The sequence below is a fragment of the Ochotona princeps genome, chromosome 19 (assembly GCF_030435755.1).
Source record: "Ochotona princeps isolate mOchPri1 chromosome 19, mOchPri1.hap1, whole genome shotgun sequence".
Lineage (NCBI taxonomy): Eukaryota > Metazoa > Chordata > Mammalia > Lagomorpha > Ochotonidae > Ochotona > Ochotona princeps.
Genome location: NC_080850.1, coordinates 25,495,270 through 25,510,958, shown reverse-complemented (window position 1 = coordinate 25,510,958; position 15,689 = coordinate 25,495,270). Strand labels below are relative to the sequence as shown.

Sequence of the window (15,689 nt, the reverse complement as noted above, 5' to 3'; positions counted from 1 at the left end):
GGTCAAAAGCCATGTTTTTTTAAAGAGTTATTTCCAAATTGCCCTCAAAGGAAGTTTCACTGAATTGCCCTGCATTCACAGCGTATATATGAAAGATACCCATTTGCTTGTATTCTCACCAGCAGGGGCTTCCCTAAGCCTACACGGAAACGTTCTTCCTCTGATACATGAGTAAGACATGACATACTTGCTGAGATTGTAAATTACTTCCACTATAACAGAGAGAATTTAGATTGTTGCTTCAACTGGTTTCCAGAATTATCCAAGCCATCAACTTTTCTTGTACCTCAATTGTCGTATTGTGCTATTTCAGTTACATTACAAAAGCAGAAAAACTGGATAGTGTTTCTTTTGACTATTAACACATGACTTTGTGAGCCCTGGATTTGCTGTATTGTTTTTTTGATGAATGGATCAGGTGAACCAACAACGCTTTTCAATGAAAAAGCCACATAAAAGAAACCTGTGCTGGACCATTATGCCTAAACAGAGACTTGAACATTGAACTTGGTGTCACACTAATTGAATGTGGCATCAAACATCCTGTATGCCCAATCCCCAGCGACCTCCTCTCAGAGGGCTAATGCTTCCCCTAAGCCGTGAAAAGCCTGCTGTGAGCGCTCCCTGTCAGAGTCTGAGGAAACAGATTAACTGTGCCTTCACTCTAGTCCCCAGGGCAGCACTGAGTCTTAAAAACTCTCCTATGGAGACCACTGCCTGAAGATCAGATATATCCCACCAGTGGAATGAGATCACTCGGAAGGCAGACAAATTGAATTCTGAGAATTGAATTGAAAGGTATTTAAATAATCATCCGTTTCCCTGACAGGATTTTCTGATAGATGTTGTATTCTAAACTGCGGTGGCCACGGTGTGCACAGCACGCCCAGTAAATGCAATATTTCGGAGGCAGTCCTGGCTCTACAGTCTCCTACCAAGAGTCCTGAGCAGGTGTTTAGTCTGTCTGTACTATAATCTGTTTTTTCTCTGACTCCGTATCTTTTATTTAAAACAACTCTGTTGGGGTATATTTTAGAGACCGTAAAATCCTCCAAATTTAAGTATACAACGAAGTAACTTTTAGTGTCTCAAGTGATGCAACTGTCGTCATAAATCAATGTTAGAACCTGTTTTTCCTTCCCTGAAGATCCCTGTGCCTACTTATTGTTAACTGTCATTTCCATTTTGAGCCCCAGGTAGCCATTGCATCTATTTTGCCTCTAAAGTGGCCCTTTATGCCAATTTCATGCAAATGGAATTGTAAAATGTAGTCTTATGTCTGGCTTCCACACAGCACGAGGTCTGTGGGGTTCATACATGTTGTAGTATGTGTTTATCCTTTTCTAGTGCCGAATAGTATTTTATTGTAAGGAAAAGATTTGTCTTTCCATTCACTCATTGAAAAAGTATTTGGTGTTTCCCTAATTTTTGCCACTGATGGATAATGCTGTGTCATTTATGTCCAAGTGTTTTCATAGAATAATGTTTTCATTTGTTTGGAGGCAAATGCCCAGAGGCAGAGTTGCGGGGAGATGTAATAATTTCATGCTATACATTTCAACAGTCTTCCGAAGTCACGGTGCCATTTGCGTTCCTATCAGTAACACACACGGGCTGCTCCATCTCCACCTCCTTGCCAACATTTGTTATTGCCTGTCACATGCATGAGTTATTCAGATGGTGGTGATATTTGTGATTTTAGTATTCATTTATCTAGTATCTAGTGGTATCCAACATCTTTTCATGTATATGTTCTTTAGTGAAATGCATGTTCATGGGTTTTGCTGATTTTTAAAAACAGATCTATTTATTTTTATTTGAAAGGCAGAGTTACACAGAGAGAAGGAGAGAAAGAGACAAAGAGAATCCACAGGCTCACTCATCCAATGGTTGCAGTGGTCAGAGCTGGGCTGGTCGGAAGCAGGGAAATGAAAGATTCCTCCAGGTCTCCTATATGGATGCAGGGGCTCAAGGGCTTGGGGCCATCCTCTGCTGCTTTCCCAGGCAAAAACAAGGAAGCTAGATTGGAAGTGGAGCAGCTGGACAGGAATCAGTATCCATATGGGATGCTTGTCCAAAGGCAGAGGCTTAGCATGCTATGGCACTATGCCGGGCCCTGTTTTGCTTTTTCAAAAACTTGAGCTCTTTGCTCTACTAAATTAGCACAGTTCTTTGTGAATTCTGGACATAATCTTTATCAGATATTCGAAAGTATTTTCTCCTTTATTGTGGCTTACCTTTTCATTTCTTAGAAATGTCTTTTGAAATGTCAAAGTTTCTAAATTTGATAGTCTAATTCATGAATAGCTGATGGACTATGATTTTCTGTTGCATTAAAAAATCTTTTGCCTAACCCAAGGCCTCAAAGTATTGGTCTAAATGCTTTATTGTGTTTATACTTTGGAGCTTAAAAACTGCTTGAGTTAATTGTTTCAAATGGTATAAAAGTCTAAACTCATCTTATTACATATGGATATTTAATTGTCAAAGGGTAAATATATTAACTATCCTTTCCTAGCAAATTTGTTAAGCTCAGTTGGCTATAAAGATTTATTTCTGTATTCTTAATTCTGTTCTTTATATTTTATTTCTTCTTAAAAAAAAGTGCTTTTCATAATGCATCAAACTCATTTTATAATCCATTAATAGGTTATGACCCACATTTTGAAAAAACTGCATTAGAGAATATTTTACATCTCTTCCCATCCTAGCATTCAGAGTGATCTTAATCTATTTCATTAACTTATGGAATAAAAAGACAATGGCATAAAATGAACTGATCTGTTCAAAACCATAGGTATATTACATTAAAAGGCAGAAGAAAGATAATGATTATAATAATATGGCACATTAGCTCCAGGCATTATTGTAACCATCTCATGTACTCTATGTTGGCCTTTTCAGTCATTTTATGAGCTATGTGCCGTTATGCATGAGGATGCTGGGGGCTGATTCAACTTGCTCTAAGTCATAAGGAGGTTAAAGAAACAGAGCTGGGATTTGAACACATGCAGGCTTAGTCCAGGGCCAAGTTCTTCCACAGTTCACTTCTTGGCATGCTTTATGCCAGTCACCTTACAGACACTTCATCTCTTCTTTGTCATGTATGAAAAAAGGATCCCCAATGTACGTATGTCCTTCCTGAACTTTCACTCACATTACGAGATTTAATCCAAATTCACAAATGTGATATATGAATAAATATATGAATAATGATATATTATATAAAATATAAACTAAACCCAGATCTATCTGTTGTTTATGTATTTTTCACTTCTATACATTTTTATATTGATAATATCTTCGATGAATCGATTTTTTTCACAAAGTCTAAGAGCTGTAAGAGGGAATACATAAAATTAGTTATGCCTTTTCCTCTCCTTTGCTAGATTTGAATACCAGAAATGACCTGCTCAAGTCTAGTCCAAATGAGTATTAGGAATAGCAGTTGTACAACAGGATGTATATTTTCCAAGTGTTATTGCTTTGCTGCTTAATAAAAATTGTTTATTTACTAATTGTGTTTCTTTTAAAGGTTGAGTGAGGAAGGGCAGGAGAGAGTGGAAAAGCAGACAGGGAAAAAGAAACAGAGATCTTCTATCTAATGGTTTACTTCCAAAACTCCTGCAACTGCTAGGGCTTTGCCAGGCTGAAGGCAGGAGCAAGGCTCTCAAACCAAGTATCCCACGTGGGTGAGAGGGTCCTGCCCACTAGCACCTTGTCTGCCTGCCCACAGGTCACACACTAGCAGGAAGCTGGGACTGGAAGTGGAGCCAGGTCTCAAATCCAGATTATACCAAATATCAACCGCTACAAATGTTTGCAATTACAATCTATGGAAAGAGCCATATTTTTCATCAAAACCCAGTAGGGACACTGACAGGCCCTCACTCTATTCACCAAACCAAAATTTCATAAAGAATGTGTAGGCCTTCTATTGTACTAGCACCTATTCTATGATATCAGCAATCTATTTTCTTTTTTTCTTAATTGCAGCCACAATTAACCAAACTAACTTTTGATTCACAATTTTAAAAACACTGCACTGGCTAATGTTTCAGATCTCCATATTCTTCAGATTCAGAAATATCTCAATGTGACTTTCACAAGATTTCAAATACATGAATGATTTCCTTGTGACTTACATGGTACTCATGCTGATTTCTCGAAATAGAAACCCTCAGCATTTATACCAGATCCCTTCAGAGCCTGTATTTTTAAATCACTATGTATTTATTTGAAAAGTAGAGTTGTAAAGGAAGAGCAAGAGACAGGGAGAGACATCATCCACCCACTGGTCTATTCCTCTGCTGGCCAGAAGCCTTGCTTCTCAGTCTCCTTCATTCACTTGTTGGTGTAATACCTTTCTCTGTGACTATCACCAGAACCAAGGTTGCAGACAGCATAAAGGACTGAAGCATCAGTGGTGCATAAAAGAAGATCTGCATCCTGATGGCACATTGTGAACAAATGCAAGCAAGCCAAAAGCTGCAAGAATGAATTTTCAAGTTATGATGAATCCCGTAAACAAGAAGATGGCATTGCTTTGTAAGCAGACATAATTCTGTATGGAATATGAGAAAAGTCTCATGTGAGAAATTCAAGACATTTGAGCTAAGACTAGAAAGATGAACAGAATGTAAGCAATGGGCAGGATGATAACCGCAGATATAGGCCACGTCACATGACAAACCTCAAATGCTAGAGGTAGCATTAGCTAATGATTGCAAATGGAAAGAAAAGATCTTGATGATAAGGCTTGAAAAATGAACACAGCTTGGCCACATGCATTTCTGTAGATCGTAAAAAGAGGTGAGCACCTCTTGAGGCTGAATAGCGTAACTGGACTATAATGAATGGATTGGAGAGGTCTAAGATCATTGAGGGATGAACAGTTTGCTGCAGTGTTCTAGGGCAGATATGACAGGACAGAGGGAAATGGGTGGGTAGCCTTTTGTTATCTCCTTTCTTACGTTTCGTAATGAATTTTACATGCAACCAAGAAATAAATATGGTTCATCAGAAACAAGTTAGAAAAACACAATTTGTTTATATCATGAAAGGCTAAAGAACAAGGTCACTCTTTTTTATTTAAATAAAAATCAGATTATAACATGAATTTAAATATTCTAGGTATCACCGTATCGTATTATGCTCACAAATTGTTTTTTCTTGGGTAGTTTTAGGAAAGAAAATCCTTATCTTCCTTTCCACTGAGAGTTGAAAAGGTGAGAGGGTGGCTCAGAGCTGGTGTGCTAAAGGAGAGCGACCATTTTTAACATTCAGTTTTGAATCCATGTCTACACAAATTCATATTTGTACTGAGCAAGGGAAATATGTTGTCTCTTGTCTGGTCCTCTTGTTTCTTTGATACTCTCCTGTATGTTCCAAAACTATTGCTAACTTGCTACTACCAGCATCTTGATCAGTTCTGTGAATAAAAATAGGTTGATTCAAGTACTAGTAAAAAGGTTTATTCATTCAGGCCGAATTTAATAAGACCACTGTTCCTTTTAGAGTTGTGTGTAGTTGGGTGAGGACCCTTCTGCTCTTGTCACCAGCTTTGTGACCCATTCTGGGAGCTTACCACAGCTTACCATAGCAGGGAACGTATTGGATATGCTGGGTGTGCTAACTCAGTCCGAGTAACTTGTTCCCACTGCATCTGGCTATGTTCATGGTTAGCACTCTCCATTTGTCCTTCACTGTCCTCATCCCATCTACCACACCTTCCTGAAAATCTTTGCTCGCATCTCATGAATGAACCTACCTGTGATGTTCCCTAGGATAGCCTGAGGTTCAGCAGATCCCAGGCATGATCACATTTGTACTTTGCCACGTTGCCTACTGAAGCCCCATAGAACACAGGGAAGATCACAGTTGGAAGGATTGTAAAGCGAAGTGCCTAGATGCAGGGATCTCTTTTGGTATCCATTACAGCCATGGCTGAGATGACAATCCAATGACCGTTGACTGCACTAAGATGAAGAATCACTTCCTGAAAGACAGCACCAGGCATGCACTTCTGATTTTTACAAGGCATTTCCTGTGCTTCAAGCAAATGCTCCCAACAGTTGAATTTCTGGCATCTTCTTTGTGAAATGAATCCATGTCTAGTGGTAAACAGATGCATTCACTTACTGAACAAGTAAACAAGGGAACCCTGAGGCTTCATTAGAATGTTGCCACCTCACGTTATGCTTTGTTGAATTTCTCCTTTCCTTTTTTTTTAATGAGTCTTCCATTTCGCTTTTAGCACAGTGATAATCATAAAGCAGAAAATTTACTCAGTTCTCCCACAGTTGTTATTCTCCATGTGTCCTCTAACCAAAGGGTTTGTCACCAGAAATTGGTGTGTATCCTCAGCACTGCTCACCACCACTTCATTATTTGACTTTATTATGACTCTAAAATGTGATCCCAGTGTCAAAACAGAAAGACACAGAGAACTCTATGGTGACTTGAAATTGGGTCAGTGCTTTGAAGGAATGTAACAAATCAGAGTGATAGGAGTGCGTGCTTATGGGACACGCCCCGCATGGCTGAGGCCAGCTCTGCACCCTGTCTCATTTCCTCATCCACTGTCTCACCCCATGCTGGTTTGAGAGTGAAACCCACATTTCATCTCACATCCTGACTGGAATCCTGCTACTTACTGACTCATGACCAAGTGTCTGGCATGGAATATGGACTCTTCCCTCTTCTCCAAACTCCAGCTTCCCTATCCTAACTGGTTTTCCAGCAAATCCAAACCAGTTTCCCTTGGTCACTCACACGAGGCTGTTTTCCACAGCTGTGCTGGAATTCATACCTTTCTCTGCCAGTTTGTAGTTCTGTGGGGTTGCCGCTGTGACTTAGCATGAAAGCCTGGGAGCAGGAGAGCAGCTTTGCAGGTAGACCCAGGAATTCCAGAATACTTCAGAGGCAGCCCCGTTTTAGTCACTGGCCTTATTTATTAGGAATGCTAATAATTATTAGCATCTGTTATCCTCCCAAATTTAGCTCAGGTTCTAGCTTTCAGCTACCTTGCCACCCTAAAGAATGAATGGGTAAACTTCATATTGCGACCTAATTTCTTCACTGACCTTTGCATATCTTTTTCTTAATCAGGCGGGACAGAATGTGTTGTGTGTTGCTAGACAATGAAGTTATTAGTGTAGAAAAATAGTCAAGAGACTGTTTCATGGAGGCCTCGTGACTCATTTTATGAGTCATTTTATGGTAAGGAAATCATCACTAATGTCTAGTAGATTAGTGGCATTCTGCTTATTTCCTGGGCTTTTTATGAACAGTAAACATGTGCTTTAGATATGTCAAGCATGATAATAAACAACATATGCTTTCTTTTTATGTTTAAATGTGGCATTACTCCCATCTTACACACAGGAAAACTTAGACCCTCGTATCATGGGCCACGTACACCCAAAGCCTGGGGTGTTAGCTTCCACACATCTCACATTTCCCACTAGGATTGTTTAGCAGGTAAATATCTCCATTAAGTTTCCTTTTCTTATCCTCTTCCAGGTACTCCTTCCAAGATGAGGAAGACATGTTCATGGTGGTAGACCTCCTGCTGGGTGGGGACCTGCGCTACCACCTGCAACAGAACGTACGCTTTCAGGAAGACACTGTGAAGCTCTTCATCTGCGAGCTGGCCATGGCCCTGGACTACTTGCAGAGTCAGCGCATCATTCACAGGTCAGTCACCTCACAGGACACAGCCTAGAATTGAAGGAGCAGGAGCATCCACTCCCCGACACATTCAGCAAATCCCAGTTGAACGTGACACCGAGTCCTCTCTCGATTCTTGCAACGGTCCCTAGGTGGGCTGCTTGTCCTGACTTTGCAGATTGGAAACAGAACTGAACACAGAGCTTCATTTGCCCAAGATCACATTAAGTAAACAACAAAGCCAGATTCAGTGACCACTGGTACTATTTTATGGTAAAGCCTAGATGAAGGAGACAAATAAATGATGACACGTTGGGATTTAGTAAGAATGAAGGGAAGAAGAAGGATGGGAAGAAAGAAAGTTGGGAAGAAAAGTTTTTTGTAAGACATCTGCCTGTTAGGCCATTTATATGAAGTGAATCTGTAATGTGTGCTAAAAATAAAAGCAGCAAAGGCAATGGGCCTCCTGCACTTGGAGCACTTTCAGTAAATAAGGACATACCGACAACACAAACAGCTCTAAGCCCATAGCTTAGAAGAGAGAAGAGGGTAATATTCTACACTTGTAAAGAAGTATGTAGTTTAATAATGCTGTCATATATTTTGTCTCATTTGATCTCTAGCATAGATAAGCATTAAATCTGAGGAAACTCTGATTTGGAGACATTTAATTATCAACCAGGTTTATATATCGAGTAGGAAAGCTAACTGCCATCAGAGTAGCTCTCATAAGCTGATGGCTTACAGCATGCCCAGCCCTGCTAGGTATGGTACATTCACTGCTCCATCAAACTCTCTACCCCAAGCAGAACTCTGCTGTTTTTCCCAGAACCTCCCTTTCATAGAACAAGGAATCACGGCTCAAAGATTTGCAAAGATTAACACCTGGCAAATGGCACTGCCGGGATTTAAGCCTAGATCACTCTGACCCCAATGTCACAGCTCTATCAACTCGCATTAACCATTCATATATGTATTAATTAATTATACATCATTTGTATAATAGTTCCATGTCTAATCATTGAAGAAATCACAAGGTTTATTGTCATAGTATGTCTTATTTAGCAGAACTTTCAAGTTCAATTATGCCTGTAGACAAAATGTTTGACCACTACTTGTTGCCATTTATGTAATTTATCAGTTAATTTAGAGTCTGTGGATAAAGACGTAGTAATACAGTTTAGAAGCTGTATGCAGGCACCACACATTAATCTTTTTTTTTAAGCCCTGGCCCTGTACACTTAAGTAATTGTTTAATTTTCCATCTTTGGAACAGTCTATTTGTATTGGAAATGTGCTATTCAGGTAACAGACAATTGAAAAGCAGATCAGTGAATCATGTCCAATCTCAGAATTAAATTTGCACATCTGGTGTGTTGTCAAGCGGAAATCCTGTTTTCAAGTGTTCTTCCTCCTGAGCTGGTTCTTTGCAGTTCTTTCTGAAGATCAAGGCTTCCTTGTTGCAGTCAGAACCTTCACCCTCTTGTGTCCTCCTCCAGAAAAGTCAAGCACATCCAGTTTGGTTGCTGGCGGCAGCAGCATTAGGAAGGAGAGTTCTAGAGAAAGCAGCCAGGCCCAGGAGTGCCTGTCAGATCCCTCCCATCTGCCCACGTGTTCCTGCTGTGCCTCCTTTCTGGGGGATCTCGCTTTCTCTGTTATCACAAGGCGAGATGCTCTGAGCATTCCTGTGCTGTGCTTAGGACAGTATTCCAAGCAGAAGGCGGGGTGGAGAAAGAAAACTGGTACAATTTATCTTCCAGGAACTCATGCCAACTCTCCTTTCTTTCTTTCCCTCACGCTTGCTGTTCTCATCCTGGTTTGTTATTTCAATCACCTGTTAAGGATTAACTTTTTGTTGCTTACCCATTCCACGTGCAGTGTTTAGTGCCCGCCTTCCAAGGCCCTCTGCCCTGAAATGTTTCCTTTTATTAGCTAAAATAAATAGAAGGCTAACAATATTTTGAATGCTGTGTAAATTGGGTCATGACCTAACGGGGTCCTTTTCTATTGCCCATATGTCCATCTCATCTCCTGTGTAGGAGGTTGCATAGGTCATCCTGATAACACACACCTCTCCTGACGAGTTATACCACATTGGGTTGCATAATCAATTACTTCATTTCTGTCTTCTGTATTAAATTGAAAATTTTGTGAGGGTCACACATGCCTTTTCATTGTCTAAACAATAGGTGATAGAAGTATGAAAGAATAGAATCTGGCTGAGCAAAATGAATTACTGATCATTTAGAAGTTTCGAATTACTAATGATAAAGAAAAAGTTCAAAAGGTTTCAGAATGACCTGGATCAATTTATCATCCAAAGCGAACAGTTAAAGACAATGTAATAATATAATAAAGATAATAATGCTAGAAAGACAAAGTCGACAGCAATTCAGGTTTCATAGCATCATTATTGAGGCTTTCCAAGACAAGGGTGACCAGAAAGACATGTTAACTGTCATAGAGTTGCCATAAGGAAGATTTTCTGCCCTTGGAGCACCAGATGTCACTTTGATGTGCTAGTGGTCAGAAACACCTTCAAAACAGCTAAAGAAACCACACAGTAAACTGGGCAGTGCTCCTTTGTCTAAGAAATTTAAATAATAATGGTAGCTTGCTGAGACTGGGGGCTCCAGAAGCAGAACAGAAAATGAGGAGATATAGGTTTCAGAATTCTGTTTCTTTTTTCAAACTTCTTTCTGCATTTGTTACCATTGACATTTATTTATGTTAGCAGCTAAGTTTTCCCAAGATATGTACTAAAATGCTTAGGATATATACTAAAACACTTAAAGAAAAAAATCACAAATTAGAAGGAATTCTCAAAAATGTTATGTTGTATTTGATAAATGTAATAACAAAAACAATTTTAGATTACTAAGAAGTTTATATTATAAAATACATCCTGAATTCCAAGATATTAAAAGCGTGAATGACAGAAAACAAATGTGAACGAACTATGGCAGATTCCCCAGGAACAGCCCTCGCCTTTGGACAAGGTAGCAGATGTGTGTCAGCAGGCACCTGTGCAGCCAGGGCTTCCTGGGCCTGCTCTTGATGGGGGGGCTTCCTGCAGACAAACAAGGCAGTCTACCAAACACTCGTGCATTCTTTCACTCCACCTCCCATAGCTCTAGGTGGCTGATGGTATAGCTGACCCCAATTAACAGTCGGCGACACTTTGATTCAGAAAAAAGAAGTCCCTGGGCTTAGCTGCTTAGCTACAGAGTTGGGGAGGCATCACCTTAAGGGAATGGAAGTCTAAGCTCCTTTGCACCCTGCTAACGCTCAGCACAGCTAAAAGCCTAAAGAGGGCATAGAGCCAGAAAGATGGGTACACCTGCTTTAAACACCCACAGCCGGACTGCCCAGGCGTATGTGCTCTGTGAAGGAACAGCCGAAGAAATCAAATGAGAATGACTGAAGGACTTCAGAGAAGAATGTTTTGGGTAACAAACCAGAGCTTCAGCAGAGCTCAGAGAGTTTCAAAAGGATTTTATTAGCCAAAGCAGAAAAGAAAGCAAAGGTCACATCAAGGGGCTGTGTGAATAAAGGAACTCACTTGCCTCCTCAGGGATGTGGGATGGACTGTGTCTTCAGTGTGTTTGCCCAATAGCCTTCCTGGCAGCAATGTCTAGCATTGGATAGTTTTTTAAAAAAAAAAATTCCAGATCCTGAGTCTGCCATAAATTTAAAATGAGATATGCAGGAGGTTTCATTTTACTTTGTAGATGTTTTCAGTTTATAGACTTGAATTTTTTGATAATTGCCTAAATATAATCATATGAAGTACTCAGCAAAATTTCAACTTCTTTTCTATAGTTCTTAAAGAGACAAGGTTGCATAATCACTATTAGTCTTAACTTTTACAATTAAAAATGTTTTTGTGAGCCAAGAGGTCAAATGTTTTGCTGTGAGTACGCCTTGAAAACCAGCTTTTGCTTCCCAGCCTGGCCAGCTTCCAGGTTAATATGCCCCTGTACTTACTTTAAATCAGTGAATGAAAGTTTTAAAATATGGACAAAGTGAAGTGACTATTTGCTTTTATTAAAAATACAAGATAAATAAAACTCTTTAAATCCTTCCTATGAGGATAGTACTGTTTGAATTGCTGATTGCCACAGTCTTTCCAATGAATAAGCCAATGGAACCTAATTATTATAGCACAAAAACAATTTGTGTCATTCCCTTGTTAGATGTTAGAAAACCCTATTATGAATTTAAGCAAATGAGATCAATTATAAGGAACACTTACCTAGAAGCCATCTTGGATCAAAATATCCTTTGAGTGGATGGCTGACTGTTCTACCTTCTTTGTAAAAGCTGTCCCCACACTAATGAAGTACGACTATTTTTCTAAATTCCCACGTGAGAGGGCTACAAATCCAACTAAGCAATTTGTGTAAATAACTGTGGTGCTACAGAGAGCTATCACAATCTCATCTCTCACTGATCACAGAAATGTTGAAGAGGGAATAAAATTTGATTGTCAAGCAAATCGCAGCGAAACATTTTATGACTCACCTTATTCTTCTTTGCTGTAATCATTGGAGTGAGTCGCGACATCCAGACCCATCTTGGAGCCTGTGGAAGATGCAAATAGAAGTTAATCCTCACACATCACTTCTTGGTGCTAAGAAGCCACATGCAAGAGGTTTCTATCATTCATCCTTTGTAGTGAAGGAAAACCTAAAAATTCATTCAGAACTCTTTATTCAGCAGCTCTTTTCCAAACAATACTCTCAGTGTTGGGGCTCCAATGGTGAATAGGTTAGACAACCTATCACATGCAGTTGATAATGTCTTAGTGTGAAAGGTTGTTAACACTTCAACCCTAAAATGAGAATGCTTTTAACATTTTATGATGTGGACATTGAAGAGCAGCAGCTAAAGTGTGTCTGTCCTGAACTACACACGTCACTCATATTCAGTTGCATTCTCATTCAGTTGTCTTCTCACACATGGTTAGCTTCTTGTCATAGACTCTGGACTATAATATTCTTTGTAAAAATCTGACTCCTTTTCGTAAAGCTAGGCCTTCATGGCTAGAGACTGCACCACAGGCAAGTCTGAATTCTCTGCATGGAGCACAATTGCTGACCTAGGGTATATTACTGGGTAATTCCATGCTGAATAAATGAATGAGGTATGCATGGGACCCTTGGGTAAGTGCAGAAGACAAAGTTGCTGTGGATGTTTTTGGCTGCCAGTTCTTGGCTTACAGCACACAATCATATTGTATGTCCACAGTTTGTAGGGGCTCTGTGCTGCTTGTCCACTATGCTGTATAATAATAATATCCATGCTAACATAGATGACAAAAAATGTCGGGACCCAAAATAACATGTTTATGAGATTCTAGCTTTTCCGGGTCAGGAGTCCCAGCAGAGATTAGCTGGGTTCTTTGCTAAACTGTCATCAAGAAATCAACTAGTACTGGGTTCTTTTTCTGAAGGCTACACTGGGCTAAGGTCCACTTCCAAGCTGGCATGTTGGCAGAATAAATTTTCTTGTAATTGAAAACTCATGGTAGCTTATGTCTCATACTTTTAAAAATATATATTTATCTATATCCCCACCTTTCTCTTGAAAGCATGTATTTGCATGCTTGCCTTGTGTTTGCCTTCCAAATAAAATGAAACATACTCACCCGACACAAGGCAAGCATGTAAATACATGCATTCAAGAGATAAGTGGGTAAGGAAGGGAAAGAGGGAGGGAGAGAGAGAGAGAAGCAGTAGAGACAGTGCATTCCCCAAATGCCAACACAGCCAGGATTGAGCCGGGTTGAGATGGGAACCCAGAACTCGATTTGGATCCCCCATGTGGGTGGTAGGGACACAAGTACTTGAACCAGTATCCCCACTGCCTGCCAGCAGGTGCATTAGAAGGACATTAGATCTGAAGCAGAGTAGCCAGGACTCAAACCAGGCATTCCTATATAAGGTATGGACATCCCAAGTTGCAGATTATCCAGCTGTGTCAAATGCCTGCCTTATTTCTTCTAATTTAACCAGGAGTGCAATATTCTGAATGAGTTGGTTTCTGAGTCAGAGTATATATGCATGACAATACTTCAGTATTTGCTATAGCAAGAGATAGGCCACAGAACTGGCTCAAATTATACAAAAGCAGGAATATCAAGAGATGAGGGTCCTGAGGATCACCACTAAGTCTGTTCCACACAGGTCTCTAAAGGCCCTCTTGTGAAATCCTCCAGGATGCTGAACATTGCCCGAGGGTCTCTGCGAGAGAAGAAGTCAGGAAGCTTGTCCAAGTGATCAGAAACAATTCCTATATCCTGGAAGACACTAGGATAATCACCCTTTAGTTCTGGTAGGATCTGCTCCAAAGTACCACCTCCGTGTTATTTCTCTGCTCTCTGCCACCCACCTCGTGCCCTGCAGGAAGGCTGTGTGTGACTGAGGGAGCTGAGGGGCAGGTGATATCAAGGAGTGATAAACAGTTCTTTGCACATTTGCCAATCAAGATCTTGTTTGCAATTCAGATGCAAAGGAAAAGTTTAAGTTTGTTTTAGCTAAGATTTTTGCTTATTACAGGCCCAGTCTATGCTTCAGATTTCAACTTGATGTTTGATTTATACACACTGTAGTTTCAAGAGTCAGATCTTATTTTTTTTTTTGAGATGATAATTTATGGGGGGAAAAACAGCTTTCTGCAGCTCATCATTTTAATCAATGATCATTGAATGACAGATGAAGTCTTAATGAATGAATTTGCCAACCCAGATGCACCCCAGCTCTGGAAGCCAGTGGGAATGAGCCATCTGGAGAGATGTTTTTCTAGTCCTGAAGGTGTTTACTTCTTTGAGCTCATCAATATCTTTTAGCCATTTAATTTATACCACAAAATACATATGAATGGGTTCCTTAAAAAATCCAAGGAAAGTATATATTATGAAAAATTATGCATGGATTAAAATTTTAAGCTTATAATTTAATTCTATTTTCCATTAGCTTTTTAAAGTGCCCTCACCTATCATTTTCTTAGTGATTGAACAATGGCTACCATTCATTATGCATTTACCAAGAACTAGGTGTTGTGCTAAAACCACATTGTATAGATTGCCTGGCCTAATGGTCAGTAACACCACACTGAAATTAGCTTACCAAAAACTGGTAGCACATGCAAGCCAGATTGAAATACAGTATTGTCTGATTCAGAGGTCTTGCTCTAATCTAACTATAGGCTGGCCTCAACAACACATGAGCTTTCCAACATTGTTCACTCAATAGCAACAAAATGTGGAGATGTGTTTCCAGATGGTATGTGATGCGTATTAAATGGTGATCTGCTTGCCAGAAAAGACAAATTGAATCTCAGCTTTCAGTACCTCAGAATGTGACTGTTTAGGCAAGTAGGTTCTTTACAGTTCATCAAGTCAAAAGAAAGTCATTAGGGTGAGCCCTAACCTAACATAAATGGTTTAGGAAGAGGAAGTGTGGACACAGAGATGTACACACCCCAGGGAAGATGGTGTGGAGATGCTTAGGGAGATGCTCGCTGAAGATGGAGGAGTGGAGAGATGAGTACCTATGCCAAGGATGCTAACAGCTGCATCATGCCAGCAGGAGCTGGGAGAGGCAAGGTCCCCCTTTGCAGGTTTTCAACAGCTTCCTGCCCTGCTGACACTGTGATTCCAGACTTCTAGCTTCCAGAATGGTGAGACACAGTTTTCTGGGTTTTCCAAGCCATGTGCTTCATGGTATTTTGTTCTGGCAGCCACTGGAAACCAACACGATACGTTTTTATAGTGTGTTGTGTTGATTTCCATCTATATTTCTATAGCTACTCAGAATGATTCTGGCCTCACCCCTGACACGCTGCTTCCAACATGATACAAAGGGGAGGAGCAAGTAACAAAACTTGCTAGACTTACTTCAAAGGCTGAAGTAACCCAAAAGAATGTTTAGGAAGTCAGGTCCACTGACTTTAGTGGTTGGTAATGTATTTTATATCACCCTGAGGCTGTCTTTGCTTATTTCTACATTCAGATT

General features: G+C 40.0%; 1 protein-coding gene across 1 annotated transcript in view; it reads left to right on the top strand.

Annotated features, from left to right (window-relative positions):
• The window catches only part of STK32A (serine/threonine kinase 32A), a 99,927-nt gene that overhangs the window by 41,703 nt on the left and 42,535 nt on the right, over positions 1-15,689 (top strand). Inside the window, exon 5 of the mRNA XM_004586533.2 lies at positions 7,525-7,698. Within this exon, the coding sequence (XP_004586590.1) occupies positions 7,525-7,698 (174 nt within the window). The remainder of the gene's footprint in view (positions 1-7,524; positions 7,699-15,689) is intronic.